Below are 25,791 nucleotides of genomic sequence, written 5' to 3' on the forward strand. Positions count from 1 at the left end.
GCCCAGGGAAAGACTAATGAAAAACCCTTTAGTGTTAACTAATCACCTCTCATACACACACACGCACATACACATACCCATGTATCATGAAACACTCTTAAGTTTAATATCAGGTCTAACACATGTTAAACACATCTGTTGAAAAGACCAGATGTAACCCCAAGAAAATGCTCTGAAATTAATGATGCACCTTTTTTAAAACGGCATACCTATACTGTGTTACAAGGATTTCTAGCTTCAGTAGCTATATTGTGCCGTCTCTTTTGTTCTCTTCACCTCAGATACTTAACCAGTGAGCCTCCGGTCTGCATCTGAATGAGGAGGAGCAGAAACATAATTTAATATCTCCCCCTCAGCTCACTGTTAAATGTATTTTGTCCCTTTGATTTTCTTTCTGTTTGGCTCATTGGGTAATACAACTATTTAGCTTTATTGCGGACCTGTAGTCTCTGGCTGAAAAAGAGGAGATGGAAGATAAAAAAAAGATAAGAGTGAGTTAGAAAATCCATAGCATTAAAAATATTAATGCAAAACATTACATTACGTTCGTTTTTTATAGTGTTTGCCAGGCTGCTCTTACACCTGTGCCCAAAATATTTGTGTATATATATATATGTAAATGTGTGTGCATATGGGTGAAGCAAAGCCCCTCACTAAATGATCTGCCCACGTTGCCTTTAGGCCTGCAGCCAAGGTCTGAGACAGATAATAATTCTCTTAATTTCTTTTTAACTGCACCACCATTACAGAAATGGCTTAGTATCGATCACAGCTGCTCTGTATGTGCTTTTGTGTGTGATGATCCTGTGCGTAGATAAGGGCTGTATTTAACTATTGACTGTGACAGTAAGTGCAGCTTTCGTCCCTCTGCGTGTTAGGTGGCTGTCTGTGTTTGTGTGTGTGCTAGAGAATAGGGATTCACTGATCAGACTTTTTCAGTCCTGATAATGGTACCTAGGCTTTGGGTTCGGCTAACGATCCAATACCAGTGTTATAAAAAAAGTACTGCATCGAAGTCACTGGATTGGTGATCATTCTTTATGTGTAATGTACAAATGTAAGCTGAAGTGAGAACCCAGTCTGCTCCGATTGGTTGGCTCTGTTGTGATTGGAATTGTAGCCTTTGCAGACCATTCACATGCACAACATCCTATATAACACACTACAGGGAAGGGAAAGCCCAAAAAGCATAATTGGGCCAGTTTTAAAACCTTTTAAATCCAGTAACTATTTCTACAAAACCTAAAAAAGGAATTAAGATTTCAGTTCCAGGAAAAAAGAGTTACTCAACCTTAGTGGTATATTGTCTTGATGCTGACTTATGACATAGCACCTATAATCATACACAATCATATCATATCATTGAATTGAATAGTTTAGTTTAAGTCACTCTTAAAGGTAGCTATTGACTGTTCTTGACACATTTTCAATATTCATAGTCAAACCATCTCAATGACAATGTTAATCCCCTTTAAGCAAACACACATTTTGTTAAAAAATTCATAACAATGAATGATAGATGATAATCTCCTTCTCCATCCTTTCTTGTTACTACCAGCTTTACCCTTATAGACACTGTGCTCTTCTTGCACTGTATTCAGTCACCCTGAAATGTATTGTCACATTAAATACAGACTTCCTCAGGACTCTGTTATTGCTTCATATTCTTAACTGTCATGCTCCAGTCTGTTTTTCAAACTGTTTTAGGCTTCAAGCAGACAGTTTTATCTTTTCGCTTCTTCTCATCAGTCTGTGTGCATAATAAAGTATAATTCAGAATGTGCCGAGGGCCGTTATATCTGCTGCTCTGACTTTCTGCATACAACAGCAAGATGGACAGTACTGCAGTAGTAATGTATTTAGATATGTGTCTGTGTGTGTGTGTGAAAGGAGGAGAAAGAGAAGGGGGGCTAGTGAACAGTCTGCTGCAAGGTGTTTATGTTGTTATCTGATCAGATTCAGACCTCAATCAGAAGTTTCATTTTCTCATTTGCTCCTGCAGTAGCAGTGTGTGTGTGTGTGTGTGTGTGTGTGCTTTACTGATGCATCCAAGCGCATGTGAAGACATGTGCAGAAGTGTTTTTGTCTGTTTATGCAGTCCAATTTTATCCCCTTCGTACTGTGTGATAATCGCTTTTATCACACACCGCCTTTCTGTGAGAGTGTGTGTGTGCGCTTGTGTGTGTGTACATGAATGCGACTGCGTTGTCCTGTTTATGCGGTTCAATCTCTGTCCAGTACGGTCATATTCAGGGTGTTAGTACAGAGATGGAGGCGTGATGCCATCTGATTGTAATAACCTGAAGTCCTGATGGCTTTGAAATATAAGATACACACACACACACACACACACACACACACACACACACACACACACACACACACACACACACACACACACACACACACACACACACACACACACACACACACACACACACACACACACACACACACACCTTGAGGCAATCAGGGTTCAGTCTCTTTACATTAGACAGTGTGTGCAATGATGGGTAACGGCCTAAAGTGCAGTTAAAGTCGGGCACATTACATCTTAAACCTCACATTCTTCAATCTCCATTCAGATGTGTCGCTTTTTTTGTTTTCGCTCATGGCCCACTTTACCCCCCGGTTTCCCCTTGAGTCACTGTTTATGTAAGGGCAATTCAGGGAACTAATATAAATAACCCTTTTGCAAAGGCGCAGGCTCTCTGTTACCCTTTTGGTGTACTGCCAAATTGCCCATTTGTATGTGTAACAGTCTACACACTGTTTATCTTGTACAGCTGTGAAATTCAGAAGTAGGATTAGCTATTGAGAAGCAAAAGCCATGGACCTTTACTAAATTCAGCCAACTCTGACCTGCTGCCAGCATTTCCACAATGCCGTAATGGTGTTTGTCTTTAATGGGCACTTCAGAGACAAAATAATTAAGATGTCTTAATGAATTGCTGTTATTGATTCCGTAACTGGTCATTTGTATTGGAATGACATGTAATGATATAGGCACAAACCAACGTACCGAACAATTACACAAATATGAGCGAATGCGGAAGAACCTTAAATGAACATTTCCAGCAGGGGGTGACATTTGTTAAAAGACGTCTGATTGTATAGAGGTCTATGAAATAACCCGGCTACTTCTCACTTGATTTATTACCTCAGTTAACATTTTCCTGATTAGTTTATGGTCTAAATTGCTACTTACAAGTATTTACAATACATCACAATCTTCAATGAATAGTTGTGGTCCCATTTCGAGTCAAATTGATTGATTGATTGATTTTGATAGACAGTTTGCTACTGCGGCATGGTCTGATTTTTCGTATTACAATATAAACCCTTTCACAGTGTGATTTCGGTTCGTAAAGGCTTATTTGAATTTGTAAAACATGTCTGTTTGAGCTGTTGGTTAGGTTATACTTTGCTCCACCCTTGTGTCACTTCTGGTTCCAAGGAACAGAGATAGCGACAGCCAAAATGCCAAACTCAGGGCTTCAAAAAACGCACTCCTCAAATCAATGGGGGACGCAACGGTCACTACGTCGACTTTCATTTAAAGTCTTTGCACTAGTGATGCACATGCTGAAATTCAAATATTGTATTCTATCCTTTGTCTCTCTCCAGAGCCCTTACAATTTTGCTTCTAATGCACACATTAGCTATGTGGCCCACAAGGTTATAAACACACATTTACAGGTTTTACATTTAGTTTAATAAACCTTTTTGTAGTAAATTAAGAGTTTTATCAAACCTTGACAGAAGGACAGCCTGTCACCTTGTTTTCTGCTTCTGAAGTCACTTTATGTTGGATTGAGTCATCATGTGAAACCCGAGAGAAGAACAGACAGGTTAAAATAGCTTTCTAACATCTCCTCTCATATCTGCTCCTTCTCTCCCCTCTCCTTGCTCCATCTCCTATTTTTTTTTCTCTGAAGAGGCAGAGCAAAGCAATAATTACCACTGGTTCGAGTGCTAAGCTGCCCCTCTTTGATGTGCCAGAGAGTGTGTTGAGCCAGTGTTAATCTCTGTTAGTCTGTGTAGAGGAACCCTGATAAGGCCTGATAGCGCACTCTGTAATGAGGGATTAGGGATTAAGACGGCGGTGGAGGGGTCAACTCTCCTGTGGTCACACTGCGGTTGATCCAGGACAAGCTTTTTTCCTAGGGAGCTTTCGGCACTGCTCCACATGGTCAGGTAGTTTCCTTGTGGAATATTCTTGGAGGTGTGTGAATATGTGGGTTTTTTTTTTTTTTTATCTTACCGTGTGAACTGTCGTACTCGGCCTCGTCGGTCTTTTCCCATGGGTATACCTCGGGTGATTGAATTGTAGGTAGATCCTATATAGCCTTGTGCCTTGGTGTTCGTGGTCATCCAATTTATTTATGGTTGTGATTAAATGACATTGAAAATGGATTTGATTCTCGCAGGGCAATCACTCACCTCATTGACAACTAGCGTCCCATACATAACAACCAAAGGGCTCTTGTGGTCATAAGGAGTTGATTTGTGGCCCTTAGAAAAATGATTAGGTCTAGAGGGCACTGTGTGGTATTGTAGTCACCAGTCCACAGCATTGTTATATAGGTCCCTGCGGGTCGCCTGTATAGGGTCAATTTACAGTTCATTTAAAACTAGAGTGTGTGCATTAGTGACGTGTGTGGGCCAGGGTTGAAGTTTGAAGCACTTTTCAGATCTTGCCATTTTATTATTTAAGTCGGCATTTCAAATTGTAATAATGCAGTGTTGAGATTGTGTCAGCATACTGTTGATTAAAGTGTTTACATTTGCTTTGTTAGGCTGACTCTGGAGCAGAAGGAGCTGTGTCGGAGCCGACTGAAACTACTCTCCTACCTGGACCGGCTCGAAACATACGAGGTAACATTTGTTTATCTCAAATCACTTTATTTATTTCTGGATCACATAGGACGTAGTTATTACACAACCTGAAATTATACTGAAATATCACATTGAAAAGCAGAGTTAAAAAGCCCCAATTAATGCAATTAGGGATTCATGTTCTGATTTAATTAACAACAAAAATAATCATAGCAGCCTTCATATTAGAAATCCAACTGCTTTACAATTAGGGTAAATAGGCAGAATACACATTAAAACAGGGATAGAATGCTGTAATAAATGGAAAATAAGATACAAAAACACACTAGACAAAATAGGAAAGGAATGAGATAAAGATCTCAATCAATTGTTTTTCTGTGACTTTTCATTATCTAGTGAAAAATGCTTATCCAATTTATTTTTTAATTGGTTAAACAACACCTTGTGCTCTAGCAGATCTATATAAAAAATTATAATTATAAAACCATACATTTACAAAAATAAACCATTCAATTTACGATTGTAGATGTCTGCTAGTGTTGCTGTTAATTTAATGTACCATCCTGTCTACACTGGATCCGCTCAGCCTCAACTACACCTGTACATCTGTAGCATGTGAGGAAATAGATTTCAAGCCTAACCACACGTTGTAGGTCATGGTTATACAGGAAGAGTAATAGTTGTTGTAGCCTGTGTAGACAGCTGTAATTGAAATGAAAGCATATCCATTCTGTCAGATAGGTGTGGGATTAAAACGCAGCTGAAATGCCTCTAGTGTAAACACGGTATGGACGAGACAAGATAGTCCTGCCCTATGAGAGCCCGCTCCTTCTTGGTCTGGAAATGATGAATTGTTATAGAAATACAATGATTGAATCAATTCAGAACACACTAGATATGTGACTATCCTCTGGGGGAAACGGCTACAATTTTGAAGGTTTCCGGTGTACTCAGCGAATATCCAGGTCAAGACTTTTTCTTCTGTCCACCTCTGATTGTTTACAGTCTGATTTAAAAAAAAAAAAACACATTTTTGTTGGACATTAGCCAATGGAATTACATTACGGTCAATGCCTCTTTTCTATTCACACAGACAGCTTACCCGCTTGCATTCAAAGCCCTCTCAAAGACGATTGGTCAATACTTCTCAGACTGCAAAAAGAACGTTTCCAAAATGTTGTCCCATTGCATGCAGATTCTGCATTCATATACATTATATACATATTGAACAGTCAGTAATGTCCATTATTATTGAAACTCCTTCTAATCGTGTGTTGAGTGGCGGTCTCAGTGTAGTATGAATGGATGTTTTCCAGACTATTGTATGATAGAAAATCAAGCATACACAATTTAGGCTTCCTTTTGTGAAACTACATGGGAAGAAGTATTTGTACTGCTAACCACTATTCAGATCATTCTAAATGTAAGCGTCACTAAAGGATTATATGATGTGTTTATTTACATGTTTGCATAAGAGACACACTACGTTTGTATTGAAAATATTCTTCATTACTTAGTTGTCTTCCCAGCGGCAACTGAACATTTTTTTTTCTTCCTTTCATATCGAATCCCCCCAAAGCACAGAGGCTTTTCTCATCTGCCTTTTATTGATACTCTCTCTTAACCCCAGTAATCTCTTTAGAAATATTGAAAAGTTGGAGAAGATAGTTACGTGAGAGGCATGTGAAGTGTATAATTAAAAGAATGAAGGTTTGGTAACTCACTAGCTGGGAAGAAAATTTGACATAAGGAAATATGGTTCCACTCTAACATTAATAGGCCTAGATAAGCATCAGTGCAGCATACATAGCTACATGCTTAAAGTGGGACGTTGACACTTGCACCCACTTAACACTCTGGATTTCAGATTTACGATGAATAATGTTAACACGCACGCCCTTTTCATCCACAATAAATCACGGGAGAATGGGACGTACTTTCTCCCATGCAGGAGAGGAGAGATGCCTGCTTCATATTCAGCTCAGACAGAGTGACGTCTCTCTTTTTTATTTCGGACATTGTCATGGTAACTGTAGCCCTCGTCAGATTCCTTTTGCCCCAATCCATTTTCTCTGGCTGTCTATGAATATGATATTAGGGTTTTTATCATCCTGACTTTGGCTGGCTCTGTCTGCATACGGGCCATTCAAAGGACCATCCATCAGACACGCAGTCTCACACACACACATCTACACAAAGACACACACACACTCATCCTGGCATAGAGGATGCTACAGATATTTTATACACACAGACATGCATAAATCCTTTTGAGCCAAAGGCCAGGACAACAAATGTTCCCTCCTGACACAGGCGTGTGCACACTCACACACTTTCGTACTTGCCTCTGATGGTTTCGACTAAAAGGACACGACAGCTGCATGCTAAGAAGTTAAATAGCATCTCTGTTGACTTTGTCTGTGTGCGTTCATCTGCCGTCGCATCCTCTGCTCGCTCTTTTTTTGTCGTCTCATCTTCGTTTGACTTTCTACTCGCACTATTTTCTCTGTAAAGATAACCCTCTGATTCACAAATGTCTTGTTTTATGAACCACCGTTGCATTCCCCAATTCTAATTCCTCTCGTCTCTTTTTCTTTCTCTCTCATGCTTTACACTCTTCAGGAGATACTTGGCGGTCCTCACGCAGCGGAGCAGAAATATGATGCGGAGTTCTTCAAGAAGTTCCGCAGTCAAAATATCGTTTTGTCAGCAAGAAACTACGCCAGGGTAAAATAAGGCTCTTGCTGTTTTTCTAGTTCTCAAACTTTTTCTTATAAAATAGAAAAACAATTTGATGTCTTTACTTTCTTTGTGTGCAAAATGCAGAAATGTGTCATTTGTTTGTATTTCCAACATTTGAAATTCAGAAGGTACATTTGAACACATCTACAAAAAACCCCACATACTGTAATTCACATGCAGCTATAGTAAAAGGAGCACCATGTACTCTCAGTGAGGACTACATCTACGTCTGCAGCTGTTGTAGATTTACGTTTTGCATTCATGTGGCACACACTCACGAAACAAATGTAGTATAATTAAACGTAACTATAACCTTCATCAAGGTATGATTTATTGCTGACATACATTCGTTTTGTCTAGGTTTATTTAGTATACTGGCACCTGTGTTTATTTCTTTGATTATTTCTAAGTGTTTTGCAGCCATTTCCCCTTTTATATATTGTGTTAGAATAGCGGCTTAGTTTCTGACTGTCATAAAGTTTGTGCTTTTCCTTTGAGTATGTATTCATTTATTGTCATGTATGTGTTTACCTACAGGAGAGTAACGTGCAGGCTCTGGACATCCTGTTCACTTATCACGGAGCCGAACTCCTCCAGCATCGATTAGCTATCCTGCACAACTTCCCAGAAACAACCTCCCCGCACGAGTACACCACCCTGCTGCCTGAAGCCCGGTTAGTAACACAAATGCACATCCGCATTTGTTCAAAAAAAAAATCTTAAAACGGGGAAATGATTGGTTTTGTCCTGACATAATGGGCTCAAAAATACATGTAAGCTGCTGCCTTCCTGTCTTCATGTTGAAATAGGTGCTATTTCATTTGAGTCCTGTGGAGGAAACATGGAAAGAATATGTTATTCAAATTGCACCCTGTGTATTTATACTGACAGGAGGGTGATTATTTATGTTCAAATTCCGAAGAAACATAAACCATTTTAATCCGATGTACAATTTTTGTGGCACAAAATAAATCCATTGAAGGGGACATATCATGTAAAGCTCAACTTTTCAGTGCTTGTGCCCATACATTTGGGTATCTGAAGTGCCAGTCACACAAAACAAAACTCACAAACTGTGAAATTAAACAACTGTGTTTGTTTCTTAGCTGCCGAGTCAGAAAACATGCGATTCAGCAGCACCCTCAGAACGTTTTAATGTTTACTCAGATGAGCTTGTTTTATATATTGGGGTACCACAAGGCTGTGTACTGTCACCACGGATGTTTTCAAATAAATATCTGTCCACAACAGTTATGTCAACACACACACACATTGAATCATGAGTGCTGCTATTATTTTAAATGTGCTTTCCTTATTATTCTTTTATAACTTATTGCTGCTAAAGGTCCATTTGTGCTTTTGTATATTTCTATATGATGTGTTTTGTATGTACTTTTCCTGTCCTTGGAGAAGCCACAGACACATTTCCATTTAAGTGGACAATAAAATCAGTCTACTCTGATCTAAAAATGAAATTGAAGTGAACAATCAATAGAAAAGAACATGTAGAAATGCAGCCAAACTGAGAAACTCATTCCTTTTTTATACTTCCATTCGTTCTTAATTCTTTTTTTCTACAACAATTCACTCTCCGAACATAGAAGCAGCAGTGTAAAAATACATCCATTTACTTTGGGGACAGGCGCCCTCTCGGATGTCTGCAAATTAACATTTACACCTCTCTGGAACGCAGTCGTCGAACGCCTACCTACATTTCAAATTTAAAAGCACCCAAATCTGGAATTACACCTCCGTTGAAGCGTGCACTCGGAGGTCTTTCTCACTTCTTTTTCTTTGTTCTCTCTCTCACACAGCGGGAACTTTTCTTACATTACACATGTGTACCCACAGAGCTTAAGGGCATTTGCAAACACGGCAATGGCATAAAAGGAGCAACACTTAATTGCCTCTTCTAAATTTACACACAAACAAAATTGAACACTTTAAAAGGATACAACACTTGCGGCAGTGGGTGCACTGGTTTTGTTCTAGTTCTCACCTCTGCTTTGGGATTGGAGGCGCGCTGAAGGGGGATGTGTGAGAAAGAGATGATGGAGGAGTGTTTCGGAGAGGAAGAAGTCATTACTCACCCCGTTAAGGTTCACTAGTAAAGGTGACTTACTGATGAGTGCAGCCTGCCATCCACTTTTGCCTTTTTGATACCTTTAACTCGTCTCCCCTGCATTTTCACTTATTCCCGTCTACTCCTATATATTCAGTGCCAGTATAAAATGTATTCAATTATACATTTATTTAAAGGTCCCCTATTATACTGTTTTTCATCAATATATTATAGGTCTCAGATATATACAAAACATGTTTCTGAAGTGTTACATTGTAGCATGACATTAACCCCTCTGTTCCAGCCCTGTTTCAAACGTGCTGATTCTCTGTCTGTTACTTTAGATGAAAATAAGGAGCCCCTCCCCACGCCCCTCTGAGAGATATTTGGTTAAAAAGAACACAATGGTGCTCTAGGAGGAGATTCAGGTGATAAGGTGGGGGGGGGGGGTTACCTTGGTTGGTGATTGGCTAATGGTTACACAAGCCAAAAAATTGTTATGACATCATAAAGTGGCCAAAATCTGATCAGCTCATTTTCAGACAGGTTTTTATATAAATGGGTCAGGACAAAAAGAGAGCGAATCTTTTTTCCTAATAGGTGACCTTTAAAGAAACACATGAATACAATGTCCCCTGGAGTTAAAATAAATATAAATGTATACAAATGATTATTCCTATGGCTCCCGGATATACCTAAACGCACACCGCCAACACCGCTCCCTTTTGTTAGCCATGTCTAAGTTTGTATGGAGGTCAGGTGGCTGTGGCTCTGCAGTGAGCATCCATCATGGCTCTGCCGCTGTGGGGCAGTTTCCTGTTTCCCCCAGCCTGTGAGCACCAACCGCTCCTCCCCAGCAGCGCGCCGCTCCTCCACTGCAGCAGAAGGAGTCAGCTCACGCCATCTGTTTGGAGCTCACTTGCAATATACAAAAATCTTGTGCTACACTGAAAGGGGAAAATATTCTCCTGTTGTACATCGATCAGGTCTGCAATGGGACCTGTTGAAGAATACAGAAGAGTGATATTTTGAGGAATACTTCTACCTGGCAAAGGGTTAGCTTGGTTTGGAATAAAAATAAACTAGCACAAAGTTTGCCTTGCATCTCCATTTCCCCCCAGACTCCTCTCTTCACTCTCCTCTCTCAGGCTGACATGAAGTAGATTAGGGGAGCGGGCGCGGAATAATTCATTCCTCCCATCGATATCCGAGCTCTCACACCAATATTTACTCTCCACCCTCTAACCTGGCTGTCTTAAATGAGGAAAGAGGAGCAGGGAGATGGGGAACGACAGAAAAAAAAGGGAAAGAAGTTCACTTTTAGGGGAAGACTTCTCGATCTCTATCTTCTCGGTGTTAAAACTCCAATCTGAATGGATGGACCCGTGCTGGAACGTTGGTAGAAGTTTTCCCTCTTTTGCGCGTTGACATAAATCACATCCGCTACTCGGACACATCTTATGTATTTTTGTGATTGGGTAGAATTTATGGCCGTATTAAAAAAAAAAAAGAAAAAAAAAGAAAAAACTGCAGCAGCGCGAGTGCACTCGGCCTTTAACTGCACCAAAGCTATAGATGATTTGTAGCCCGCGCTATCTCCTTGAGTTTTACAGCCACAGTACATATTTTTCTGTCTAAAGACAAATAGATAACAGGGCAAAATGCATGAATCCTAAAATAAGATATAAAACTGCTTCTGAGCACGCCACTATCCCAGTTGGTGTGCCTGTGCGTGTGTCGTGTGGGTGTTAGTGTCTGAGTCTTGTCAGCACTGACACTCGAGGTTACAGAGTCATTCTTCACTTTGGTTTCTTTTCTCGTGTGTTCCCTATTTATCTTTGTCAGACCTGTCACACTCAAGGAGACCAGGAAGGAGTAAAGCTTAGCACCAACACGGCGTTTAGAAAATAAATGTCCCGGCTATTTACAACCGAGGCACGACTCCGACTCTTTTTCCGAAGTTCTTTGAATAGTTTATTGCTGTGCTTTTTAGTTTTTTCTCTCTCCCGTTCTTTGCTTATAATGCGCCGCTGTTTCCATTTCCCATATGCTGCTACCTCTCACCAGAATGTCTCGGTTGTTTATGACCATGTTTAGTTTGAGACCGTAAATGTCTTTGCTGATTTATCAGCTGCCATTTTAGGTCTGGTGTGCTTTTTATTGTTGAAGCCTGGCTAGTCATTGGTTTGAGTTTTGATATTAGCTTTTGATTATGCTTTTTCCACAAACTGACCTTTTTTACTCTAATTGAATACATCTCTTCTCCTTGCTATGTCATGCTCTGCCTTGTAGAGTTTTTTCCTGTATTTCTTTTTAACATATTGGTCTCTTTGTCTTTGAAACTCAGCAAGGATGGAGACGAGTTGGCTTTGATTCCATGGGACGAAGAAAGACACAGAGAGATGGACTGGTGCGAGGTGGAGGAATGCAGGTAAACACTGAAGATCTCCTTTCTCATCACATCAAGGGTTTCAACAAACCAATACTTGAAATCACCTGATGTGAGAGTCAAATCTCCCATGATAACAAATACTCTCGCAGTGTATAACTGTTCAAATCCATGCTCCCCCGTACAGGCCAGATTGCAGAGTGCTGGCATCATTATGTGAAACAAAACATGACATCTTATTATCTAAATGTGAAGCAGAACCATAACAAACTAATACCAAATATTGTAGCACTGCCAATTTACGCAATTTGCTTGCTGCAGTAGGGAGGCCAGCTTCATTTACAATTTCGTTTAGCAAGCAAATTTTAGTGCTCTTTGGTGTCGAGTCATTATATCAGTTGGCTATTGTGCTATGTGTGTTTGGCTGGGGATTGCAGGGTGAACGCTGCGATTGTATGACAGCAGCAGTGTGTAAGACAGTGTTTATGACACCCACACTTCTTGTTTTCTGCAATTTTATATCCACATTCTCCCTATTTTTCTTTCTATCGTTAATATTTTCGTATTTTTTACTACTCTTACCCTATACCCTCCGCCTGAAAGGATGAAGGTGTTGATATTCAAATGTGTTTGTTATTTTTGACAAATCCCATGAGAAGACCCAAATCAACGCTGAGTTAGTCTCACTCTCAGCTGGCGTCCTCTCTGCCTCTAGCCCAGTTGTTGCTACTGCAAACAGAAAATACTTTATGAATATATTACGCTCATTTTGAAAATGCGAAATGTATTTACAGCAGCAATTTACAGCGAGTAAATATGGGACCGAGTTAGAATAAAACACAGTACCCATTAATGATAATGAAAGATATCGGCCATTGCAAATGTGTTTTTAATTGATTTTCTACTCAAATGAAGCACGATGGCACAGAGCAATTTGCAATATCCGACTTTGGTTACACAGACAATTTATGTTTGTAGAATATTTAGTGAGGTGTCGGAATAAGAATTTTTCATAGTCTAATCAGATTGGTCAAGTCTTGCCAAACATAAGCTGATCGACAACACCTGTTTTTCTTTGCCCAATGATTGAAGGTGTTTGTTGTGTATATACAGTAGGTTGAAGATGTGGCGCTGTCCGTAGTGCTGAAAAAGAGAATAGGAGATTGGTAGAAAGACAGTATATGGTTTCTCAGCCTGCTTGTGTTTTATGGTTTTAAATACAACTTTTGGCGCTAATTCCATTCCCCCCATTATAGCAATCCACAGAGAGAAGAGAGACAAAGAAAGAGGGAGAAATCACTGTTTCTACAGCCCCTGCTGATTTTGAATCGTTCATAAATTCAAAAATACATTTAGTTTTCTGAGCACTACCTTCTTATTTAGTCCTGATCAATAATGCATTCGTTGATTTTGAAACTTATGTTGTTACTAAGCCTTCATGAGGCTATCTGATGGTCCTGCAATTCAGTTGATAGTGCAAGTTCTTTTCACATTTTATTGACACTTTTATGAAAAGGGCTGATGCTTATACTGAAAAAGACTTTAAAGTGTGTCAATTGACACATTCACACTCTCCCTCTATGCTTTCCTTTTAGAGCGATGCTGGAACAGAACTTGTTTGATGACGACAGTTTCCTGTACGAAGAGACTACAGACAGGCTGAGGTTCCGCACGGCGACACCGTCCATCGAGCTGCTGACCGACTGGTACCGAACCCGAGCTATGGACATCGACTCCTGCTCCAGACAGGTACCCACATCTAATGATGGCAAAAAACAATAGAGTGGTGCAGGAATGAGTCCTAAACCCGGAAATGAGTTATCATTATCACATCCGGGCTAGTCAATGTTTTTTTAGGATGATTTTTTGGATAGATTCACGAAATAAGGTATGTGGTTAAAAAATTGCTTTATGATATTTACATTTTGTTCAACAGCATACAAAATGTTGGTAAATATTCCTCTGTTGGAAAAGCTTTTTATTTAATTTTTTTTGCGTACATTGTTTTAAAAAAAAAATATATTATTATAAGCAGGGGACTTCCTGTAGATTAAAAGCTGCTAAGGTTCCTTCTACTATTTTAACTGGACAGCAGCATAACATGAATTAATAGACATCTGGCCATTGTAAAGATAATTGCCGTTGCACATTGCTCTTTTAAACGTGACGGGAGATGATGCCAACCTCCATCAGTCAAGGTCACTTTGATCCTATCTGACAGGTATTATCATATCTGCCATATGGGCTTGTAATGAAGAGTAACCAAAGCTTCTGTCATCCGCGGTCTCAAGCTGTAACTGAAAAATAGGACTTGATAGGACTTGGTTAGCGGAGTAATGGGATGTAACCGCCGGAGCTGCCCCCTCTCTCCACCCACACTATCCACATGTCCCGCCTTTACCTCCTCCACACTGATGGATCAAATCCCAGTGCTCTCTTTTGTCTTTGTGAAAGGACTAACCAGGGGGAAGTCATATCTTTCCCCCTCATTTCTCCATTCCATCCCTTTCACTTGGTGTAATGGAGGGATGGAGAATGAGAATTTGGGAGTCCATTGCTCATATTTTGAAGAGAGAGTAAGAAGGACTTGGTAACAGGAAGTATTTTTGTATCCCTAGAAATCACACTCTCCTTCATTCTCTCCCTTGTTCCCCTTGAATGTCCTCTTGCTCTCTCACACGTTACTCCAGGAGCATCTTGGGAGCATCCCAAACTCTCACACATCTCCTTTTTTTTCACACACTTTCTCAAACTCGCATAGGCGCAACAGAGAGAGAGAAAGACATTGGCTCTGCTGCCATTTGCGGAGTTTCATTTCCCCCCCTCCCTCCTGCCCTCTTTACTTTTTCATCTCATTTGTGTCTCTCTCGTTTGCACCCTCCTCCCATCCCTCATCAGGCCGTGTTTATGCTTGGGAGAGCGTTTTAATGGAGGAAAATGGGGTTTGATTAAAAGGAGGCACATCAGAGGAAGCTGGAGTGTTTAAAGCCGGTCACAGAGCCGCATGAAGCGAGGCGCTGAATGGGAAGATTGACAGAATGACTCGGAGAGAGAGATGGGTTTGAAAAAGAGGACAATTGAAGCGCAACCAACACAAAGAAAAGAGGAGGATAAGTGCTGGGCCAATGCGACATCCCTTGTTATGTTGGAGTGTTATACAAACACACAAATAGGGGAGGTCAGGATTAACATTTATTGAGGTAAAAAAGGAAAGCAATCTCATGTTAAGAGCTGTCTGTAGGCAACCAAGATCACAGGTTATAAGGAGATGGAAGGGCAGACATAAAGAGGTTAGCTTTTTGGAAAGCAGACGGAGAGGGAAGGCAGGCACACGGAGAAGGGAAAAGGGCGAGACTTGGAGTTCAAATGGAGGCCGATCATGGTGACTTTTAGAGAGATTTAGCATGAGGTGAGAAGAGCGAGAAGAGGAGAAAATGTGGAAATGATGTGTGAAAGAAATACATACTGTAGGACAAGGCCGAGAGACAAAGTTAAGTTCAAATTGAGTTTGAGAATTAGGCCGGAGAGGCTGTGAAATGTGCCGGGGTGAAAAGAGATAGAGAGTTGTGTTACACGCCGGAGAGAATCATGAGGGGAGGGCACGGAGGCGAACTTGTAATTAAAAAGTGTGAGATTGTAGCATCTGAATTGTCTGTGGTTAGCTGGGGAATCTATCTCTGGAGAGCAGTGAAGCAAAGAGGGAAGGGTGTAGGGGACGGGGAGGGTCTTTACTCACAGTTAGATCAATAGACTTCTCTCTTGTTGTATCTAATTGCTCAGGCTCTGACTCAAGGTGATCTGGGTTTCTCTCTCGCAGAGGCATACAATTATTTATTCAGTAGCAGAGTTGTTGAGAGATCAGCCAAATGACAAGGTGGCAGACCCCGTGAGCGTGCGTCTAATGTGCCTCGTGCACGAGCAACACGCTAAGAGCTCTGCCGAAGGGCCCTCCTTGTCTAAAAGGTGGAGAGAAAGCAATCATCACCACAGGGCCCAGCGGCATCTGCTATCGATTGGCTGGCATCCGCAGGTGGCTGAGCATTGATTGGCCGGGCGTGCTGCCAGCATATAGGTGGTCGGTTATCGATTGGTTGCTCTTCTGGAGTTTTATGGATCAGAGTAGCAGGAGGCCCAAATCTTCCACTGTTTTATGGTCCCAAGACTAATGATTGGATATCAGTAATGACTGACTGGTATTATTTAGTTTCAGATTGGTCCGGATGTTATTGAACTCAGCAACAGTTATTCAATAACATGGCACCTTGTTCAAAACGATGTTCACCTGCTGCACGAGTTACTTTGACTGGGTTAACCGGATTCAACATGGCGGAAAGATACAAGTAAATCAGAATAAGAATACTTTATTTATCCCTAGGGGGAAATTGGATTTGTTTAACAGTTGCTCCATTTTAATATAAACATAAGTAAAAATGAAAATAGTTTTATAAACATAGTAAAAGAAAACAATATAGCAACAATACATATTTAAAAATCTGTATATTACAGCACAGTAGTGTATATATATTTGTAATGATATAAATACTCATATTTGTATTACTATTATAAGTAATTGGTAATACAGCAATAATCCAAAATGATATATGTGCAGCGCAGTTGAATAATAAATGTTGAATATTTGTAGGTTGAATTATTGACCAAATGAATATATAGATGTTATAGGGTTAAGACCAGAGATGAATAATTACGGGTTTCATAAATGTTAGGATTTCTTCAGTGCGTCTGTACTGCTTTGGATTGGAGTACACAGAGTCCATGCTGTTTTTTCCACTCTCTGGAATTAGTTTTATTAGACGGCTTGCAGTTAAAGGTGGGGTAGGTAAGTTTGAGAAACCGGCTCGAGATACACTTTTTGTTATATTCCATGGAATGCTCTTAACATCCCGATAGCAATGAATATCTTAAGTGCTTTGACAAAAAATCCATTAAAAAAAGTCATCTGTGGAAGCCGTAGTACTGTAAAAAGCACGACCAATCATTTTCAGCCGGCCCGGCTAAAATAACTGGATGGCCTACCTGCCTGTCAGCCTTCCATCTGTGCACAAACTTATCTCGTGCCCTCATTGGTCATGTGCGCGTTCGTGTGTGTTGGAGGAGGGGCTCTGTAAGGAAGTGGCAGATTTTTTCCGGTTGTGTATTTTCAAATTCTAGCGCACTCGAGCTGGTTTCTCCAAAATTACCTACCCCACCTTTAAATGTCGAATTTCAACATGATTATCGCATCATCTTGCAGAACCTCTCTGAAGATAACTGTCTGTTTTTTGCATTTGGTTAATTTATCCTAAAAGGCCAAGTGCCGGCCAGAGAAAAGCGGTAGAAATTCTGCGAAAAAGTCTGTCATTCAGAGTCTTAAAAGATGGCTCACAAAGTGTATGTTTACTTTCAAAGTAATACAAATAATCAAAAGTAATCAGCAATAGGTTCAACCTCTATTGGATGGATTGCAATGCCACATTTTAAACAGACATCCATAGTGCACAGAGGATAAACACCGGCGTGCTTCAGCATGACTTGAAAACGTTGGAAGGATTTTGTTGTTCACAGTCGTGGTTTGTGAAATGTCTTTTCCCCCCTGACTTTTCATCTATTGCCATCATAAAGTCCCATTTTGACCAATACATTTTTAACTATTTGCTATTTTGGCCTCAAAAAACCACTAGGATGGCTGTTGAGGTCTTAATCTCATAAACCTCAGTACAATAGTTAATAGATAACCAGCTGGCAAGTCTCCAAAAATCTACCTTACAAGGCTCTCCTTGTCTAAAGAAGTATTTTTGTTTATTTTCCCTCTCTCCATCAGGTGGACTGCGCCCTGTCGCTGGTGCGCCTGGCGAAGGAGCGGGAGATTCCGGGGCTGGAGATCCTGTGCGATGACTTGGTGACCATGGAAACACTCGTGTACGAGACATCGTGTGAATTGAGTCTGACACTTAAAGATCTGCAGCAGCTAAGTGACATTGACAAGCTCCGCCTGCTCATGAAAAATGTAAGTGGCCCAATTTACTTTTCCCTTGAAAGGCTTTATTCCCATAATATGTTTTGAAATGAGATATTAGATTCATAAAACTATAAAGTGGTTGATGGAAGTCTGATAAAATTGCTGTTATCACACTGATGTCCTCATGTTGCCTTGAAAGCCAAGCCATTAAAGCAAACATATTTTTACAGTTTTGACCAAAACCCATTAGGAAATGAAAACATTTATACATTTATGATGTTTTTATAATGCAGCCTTCTGCCCACTATAATATTTAAATGTGCATTTACCGACATGCTGCTTTTTATAGTTGAGTTTGTAGTGGTTTACATTGTCAGTAAAAATTAGAAAGCTTTTCTTCCATTTTCCTATTGCTTATTGGACCTTGAAAAGGCAATGAATACAATACAAAGATGTATTTATTAAAGATCTCACTGTAAATCAGTTTCTGAATTCCCTGATATTTGATAGTATAAACGTATCGTCCTACATGGACTAAAGAGAGTTATAAAAGCAAGTCTGTTCCAGGTACTACAGTTACAAGTCCCCTCGGAGTACATCATGTGAGCTGTCCTCTAAATTGTACCTAATAACTGCCAGCTTTAGCCTGTGACGACCACAGCCAATAGGATCCTCCGTACCAGGCAGCCAGCAAATGTTGTTGACTGCACTAACACATGCTGTTTGACTGCTTCTCCCTTTGGGCACTGTGTGTGTGTGTGTGTGAGTGTGTTTTTACCAAACTCGCCCAGATTAAATCTTCCTCTATCCCTGCATCTCATGTCTTTCTTTATCAGAGACACAGTTCAGCAAAATAAAATGATCATGTCTGGGGGTGCAAGCTTGCATTTAGCATCTGTATATTTCTTTCAATCCAAAATGTTCCTGTGGATGCTCTCTTATCTGTGTATCCCTGAATCAGAGCTGTTGCAATGTGGGTGGGTGCGAGGCCATGCAAGATTTAGACATGCATCATCTCAAATCAGAACCCACACGCCGTAGCCATTATAACTTGGTTCAAGTCAAGGTTAATATGCATGACATGTTTCGATGTCTTAACCCTTACATACTGTTCAGGGGAAATGTGGCCCGTTTTGACATTGGAATGCAGTTAAATCGCTTGACATTTGCTAAAATTCTTTTGCACAAAGAAGAGAATAATAATAAAGCAGTGCCAAAGGTAGCTCTGACCCTGGATGAGAAGAATTTCAATTTCATATTTTCACCAATATTTCAAAAATACAGAGCAGCCAATAACTGTATAGTTGAGCTTCCAGGGCTGCGGTCAAAATAACCCTAAAATGTAACATCTGTTCCGAACAACCTTTTTTGTTCACCTTGATGGAAAGCGTCATAATACCGAGGAAAGATGTGAAATAAAATCCCTAAGGATTTAGGAAAAGAAAAACCCAGAGCTAAGAGAATCCCATGGCAGATGTTTTAAAAATATGTTTTTGTGCCAACTTTGCCCACAGAAAAAAAGGCTGATTGTATAGAAGACTATGGGAAAATGACCCTACTTCTCCTTCATTTATTACCTCAGTAAACAGTTTCCCATATAGTTTATGGTCTCAATCCCTACTTTCAAGTCTTCTTAAATACAGCCTGTTCATTTTGTAAATGATGGTCCCATTATAGAGTAAAATAGACGATAAAGAAGTTTTACAGTGTGTTTATTAGACCTAAGGGTGTGTGGGCACCTGATTGTATCAATTTTATTAGGATTCATAAACTTAAAGTAATTGTCTTTCCTCCACCAGTCCAGCATGGAGCGGTACGTAAAGGACACCTTCCAGTGGATGGTGCCGTTCCTGCACCGATGTGAGGGGCAGAAAGAGGGCGCTGCTAAATCTCTGCTCAGAGAGTTCCTGGTCAGCCTGGCCCAGCAAGACCTCACGCTGCCTCTCATCGTCTTCCAACACTCCAAACCTGACGTAAGCACACACACACACACACACACACACACACACACACACACACACACACACACACACACACACACACACACAACACACACATACACATACACAATACACATACACACACACATACACATACACATACACACACACACACAAAACGGGGGAGGTCACACTCGGGTAACCACGACACATGCACACGCACTGCATCTCTTGATGTTCGTGCCATGTCAGGGCCAGTGTCGTACCCCTGCGCTGTAAATGTTATATTTATGACCCCATAAGGGCACAGCCAAGGACATGTCTCCTGACTATTAAAACATACAAACACACATCCACACACACACTCGAAAGAAAAAAATGCTCAAATTGATACAGTGCTTGAATCTGGATGTTAAAAAGACTCGGTCATGCCTCAAAAACCTCTCCTCTCCTCTCCTCTCCTATCCTCTTCTCATTTATTTTCCTCTCCTCTCCTCTCCTCTCCTCTCCTCTCCTCTCCTCTCCTCTCCTCTCCTCTCCTCTCCTCTCTTTGACCTCAGTGCCAGCAGAAGATCATCGGGGACCCAGACCAGCTGATGGCGGTCGCTCTGGAGAGCATCTACAGCAGTGAGAGAGACGACCAACTCAGCCTCTGTTACGACATCCTGGAGTGTCTGCCGCAGAGGGGCTATGGGTCAGACACACACACACGCACACGCACACGCACACGCACACTCACACTCGCACTCACACTCACACACTCAGGTAGCAATCTCTCATATCCAGCTGCCTCGCAAGGCAAAAAATATTTGGGCAGACATGGAGGAGGAGAGTGATGATGTAAAATCCCGATGAGTTATATGGTCTGGTTTTGATGGCCAGCCATTTGAACAGTATTTTTCATCTTTTTTAAAAGAAAGATGAGCAAAACCTGCAGAGAGTGTTTCCTCTCGGTAGGAATCGTATATTGAAGGAAGTTATGCTGGTATTTATTTGCACCTGTTATCCCTAAAACCTGTAACACTTATAATAAGTGTTACAGGTTTTAGGGATAACAGGTTATTTAAAAATGGAATGGAAGCATTAACATATATCCGAGAGCAATAGCTCTCGGATATATGTTAATGCTTCCATTTTTAAATAATTGTAGTTTTACTGTTTTGAGTTTCTTGACTCAAGTGTCATGTGATGCAACTAAATAAGAAAATAATTAAATCTGATTTTGTACTGTTTGGTTATTTTAAACCATTTATTCATTTAATTTACAGAACAATTACTTTATTGTGACTTAAGATTCTGGCCATATTGCCCACCCCTCTCAAACAGATTTATTAAATGTCAACTATAATATAAAGAGCGCTGTTCACCATTGCCACATACACAAATTGTTGCTACCCCTCCCACCTTTCCGCCTCTCTCCTAGGACCCATCAATAAACCTAACTACCGCCTCTGTTTCTGCCTTCCCCCCTTTGCACCTTTTCTTTTCCTCCTCCTCTCTCTCTCTCATGCTTAACTCTGACTCCAAGGAGCCATCAGTTAGCCTAGCTACAGTATATTGCTGTCGCGGCCTCTCTCTCTCTCTTTCCCACTTCTTCTGTTACACATTTTATTTCATATGGCAAGAGGGCTCGTCCTTTAAGTCTCCCATGAGGCTGTGTGGAAAGGCAGTGCATTCGAAGGAGAGGGAGTGATGCAGTAGTAAAACATAGAGAAGAAGAAGCAAGAGTGAAGCAGAGAAAATAACTACTTACTTAAAATGAATTAGAGTGACTTGTTATGAGATTAATTATCCTTCCTCTGTGCACCTTAATTGGATAATTGAATTACTATACTAAGGAGTGCTTAGTTTTTTTTCATGACAGCCGGCTGAAGCAACCATACTTTGAAACAATGGCATTTTACCCTTTCTTTTGCTCTTTTGCTCTTTTGCTCACTGGTCTGTGCTGGTCTGTGCTGGTCTGTGCTGGTCTGTGCTGGTCTGTGCTGGTCTGTGCTGGTCTGTGCTGGTCTGTGCTGGTCTGTGCTGGTCTGTGCTGGTCTGTGCTGGTCTGTGCTGGTCTGTGCTGGTCTGTGCTGGTCTGTGCTGTCATGTTATGTGCTTCCACCACACAATTGCAGCAGGGGATATAAAACAAGACATTATGGCATGGCCTGGGAGCACATTAACCAAGGCAAATTAAAGCAGATTACTTTTCAACAACAAAACAATCATAAAGGAGATTTAAATACAATCAAAAACATGAATTAAACAGCCAATGTAACAAAAAAAAGCTGTCCCCTCCTCACATAACTTTGATGGAAAATTTACATTTTCTTTAGTTTTAAGGCAAGGCAAGGCAATTGTATTTATATAGCACCTTTCAGCACGCGACAACCCAAAGTGCTTTACAAAATAAAAACAAAAGACATTTAAGAATTAATACAGCATAAACACATTATTAAATGGCATTTAAAAACAGGCATAAAAAAGCAAATATAATGAAATAAATAAATAAACACAGATCTGTTTGCTATTGGTTAACATTCAGCATCTAGGATCTAATAGTTGGTAATTCCATCGCTAGCAAGCTAGCTAACACTGAAGAGGATAGTAACTTATCAACTCAAACCCATTTTTACAGCAATAACTATAATATTAAAAACATTGCTATTGGTTGTCTTTGTATAGGGGACTAAGGCTGTTAAAAATGAACAAAAGCCCTATGCTTAGTTCTGCTATTACTTCTGAACCTAGCTTAGCTATTAGTAGCTAGTGAGGTGAGCTAGTAATCAGTTAATGCCTCTCATTGGTGTTTGTTGTCTATGCTGTTTTATTTGTTCAGGTTGAGAAATAAAGATGTTTTCTGCCACCCCTCATACAGTAGGTGAATAAAATGTGTTTGTGGCAAAGCTATAAACAATTGAGCAGTCACAGAAGCATGTTGTCCTTCCAGAAACAAAGTCTAAGTAATCCATATATCTTGCTGTCGACAATGTTCATCAGAACTGCTTTCAACTAAATAAATAGTCGCAATAAACATTTATAATTGCTATATTAAAGTATCATATACAAACTTCCTGGTAACACGTTTGGAGACAATGTATCTCAATCAACACATTTATTCCGTATCATTTGCAGTCTCAGATACATCCTGTAAGTCACAGTTCAACACATCCCTCCCCTAACAAGCACAAAAATGAAAATAATTAATGCTATCAAGAAGTTTTCTCATGTATTAGTGCAGTTTGGCAATTGAGCTTATTAACTGCTCAACATAGGGTCTTACTGTACACATATTTCAGTGTATATAATACTCATACATGTTTCTTTCTGTATCAGCACATTTCATACTAAGCAGTTCACTTTGCCAGACAGACTCTCTTTCTGCAGTGCTTGGATTAGCATTGCTGCAAGACTCTACTGTAAATTCAATGCCTTCAGCTTCACATTTCTCCCAGGATTTCTCTGACTTGCTAATCTCCAAAATTGCCATCACAGCATAGACTATTACATATTTGCAAGCTAGGACAGAAACCATGACTTAGAAGTTCCAAACCAATTTTCTGATTTCTGTTTTTTTCATTTTTGAGACAGCTTAATTAGGTCTGTCAGAGGAATGTGATGTGCATTCACCCCAACGGGGGAGGGAAATGCGGAAATGGGCATGGGATTAGGTGGTGAGTGAGGGAGAGGAATATAATGAGGAAGAAAAAGGATATTAAAAATAAGAAGAACAGGAGGTGGAGCAGAACGGAAGAAGAGAAATGCATTGAGAGGTCAAGATTTTATGTGTGTGTGAAAACAGAGAGATAATGTAAAAAAAAAACACACTCACTGATGCACACACACACAAGGTTGTTTCATCAGGGTCAGGACTCTAGTGGGGTTCAGGCCAGCCTGACCCAGAATCCTTTGCCTCAGGGCAAAAGCATTGTGGGGTTTTATTTTTAGTAGAATTTGAGCACAACTTCACAGTGGTAGGCCACAGTCACACCCACACACACACACTGTATGACCCACAGAGGCAGGCACACACGCTTTTTACTGCAAAGGAGTTTTTTCTCTATTTTGCTCTACTTTTTTAGTGCTTTTTAATGACATGAACACAAAATAACTTTTTTTTGTTGTCTTATCCTCATACAGACAAGACACGGCCATCACTGCATCCCTCCACGATCAGGTGGACAAACTTGAGAAGCATCTCAGGTAGGTCCTATTTCAGCCCCACTTTAAAGCCTTTTTCTAATCATGTTCAGACTTTGAGATAAAGAGATTCACTGTTTACTTCATTTTCTCTGACATTTTTTATTTGCATAATTTCTGTCTTTTTTAATTCCTACCTCCGGTTCTTCGTCCGTACATCACTCCTGTGCCCGTTAGCAAGGCATTTAAAGTGGCGATGAGAAGCCCATCACTTGGGTGATTAGTGCTGCATTGCTTGGGAAATGTTCACTTTGTAGCAATGTTTATTACCTCCCTCCCCCTTCATGGGCCTGATGGAGACACTATGAAGGAGAGGAGACATGGACGTGACATATAAACAAACACACACACCCACACCCCAACACACACACACACACACGCACAATATCAAAGGACCTCTATCTGTCTCATGGTATTCAAACAGCCTCAGGCATTTTCTCCGTTACAGGTTAGAATCACCTACAGTACGTGTCCGTCTCTCTTTCTCCTCCACCCCTCCCCTCAGGGTGAACTTCCAAACACAGTGAAGTGATGATGAGGAGGAAGGAAGGAGGATAAGGATGAAGGCAGGGGGTGGTTGGGAACCTGAAGGGAATGTAGATGATGAGGAGGAGGAGGAAGCATCAACAGGAAAGCCTGCATTGGCCTTTGCAGACAAATATCCACACATATTTACAAGCAGGCACACACCACCATGCGCAAACACAGCCTGGGGACACTGGAAAGTATGCTCATGTATATTTCGTGCTGAAGCATTGTGAGTCACACACACACACACACACACACACACACACACACACACACACACATACTCTCACACACTCTACCCCAGATGAATCAGGCATTAATGCGAAGTGTCTGCTCCCCGAGAGCCTTCGGAATAAAAGCTGTTTTCAGCGGCTGCCACTACCATTTGCTTGCACATTAATATGTGCACAGTGAACATGCACACACACACACACACACACACACACACACACACACACACACACACACACACACACACACACACACACACACACACACACACACACACGTTGGTAATATCAAGGCTTGTTGCCTGCCTCTACCTTTTGCTCACATTCACACACACGTACACACTCACCTGTTTACTATGCTAATGAGTTTAGGCAGAGAGCGAACATCTGTAGCAGCACAACCCTGCTGAGACTGGGGGGGGCAATGCTAATCTCACGTCAACACACACACATGCATGCACCCCCTCCCTGGGTCATATGTGACTGCCAGCACTCACATGCTCCAAGACAAACACACGCTTACAAAGAGGTGCTGCGTGTAGTTTATCATGGGGCTCTTCAGCGTTGCACCGTGGCTTGCAAACCACTATCTGCTGCCAAAATAATGAACAGCTTAGAGCGAACACATCTTCTGTCTTTCTCATCTGTGCTTTACCTTGAACTTGTTAGGGAGTTGTTTTGAAATATATATTTTTTTACCCCTGTTCCTTTTCCTTTGGCATTTCCTCCTGTGACACCTATCACTGCCAATCATCCTGTCCTCTGCTTTTACTGTAAAACAAGTTGATGAATGTGATTTGATATGGCGTTTTTCTTTTGCTGTTTTTCTTTTCTTACTTTGGAAGATTATTTCATATTATTATATTTAGGCTTACAATATTTAGGGGCGCCCTAGTCAAATCCTCTGCCCTTTGGAGCAC

General features: G+C 40.7%; 1 protein-coding gene across 8 annotated transcripts in view; it reads left to right on the forward strand.

The window, feature by feature from the left end:
• Window positions 1–25,791, forward strand: part of nbas (NBAS subunit of NRZ tethering complex) — a 183,114-nt gene that overhangs the window by 32,286 nt on the left and 125,037 nt on the right. For all 8 annotated transcript variants that reach the window (XM_034144125.1, XM_034144126.1, XM_034144127.1 and 5 more), the window contains 9 exons: window positions 4,800–4,878; window positions 7,462–7,566; window positions 8,119–8,255; window positions 11,991–12,074; window positions 13,628–13,781; window positions 17,851–18,036; window positions 19,788–19,961; window positions 20,489–20,622; window positions 24,054–24,116. In XM_034144125.1, coding sequence (XP_034000016.1) covers window positions 4,800–4,878; window positions 7,462–7,566; window positions 8,119–8,255; window positions 11,991–12,074; window positions 13,628–13,781; window positions 17,851–18,036; window positions 19,788–19,961; window positions 20,489–20,622; window positions 24,054–24,116 — 1,116 coding nt within the window. The remainder of the gene's footprint in view (window positions 1–4,799; window positions 4,879–7,461; window positions 7,567–8,118; window positions 8,256–11,990; window positions 12,075–13,627; window positions 13,782–17,850; window positions 18,037–19,787; window positions 19,962–20,488; window positions 20,623–24,053; window positions 24,117–25,791) is intronic.

Source organism: Trematomus bernacchii, unplaced genomic scaffold (assembly GCF_902827165.1).
Source record: "Trematomus bernacchii unplaced genomic scaffold, fTreBer1.1, whole genome shotgun sequence".
NCBI lineage: Eukaryota > Metazoa > Chordata > Actinopteri > Perciformes > Nototheniidae > Trematomus > Trematomus bernacchii.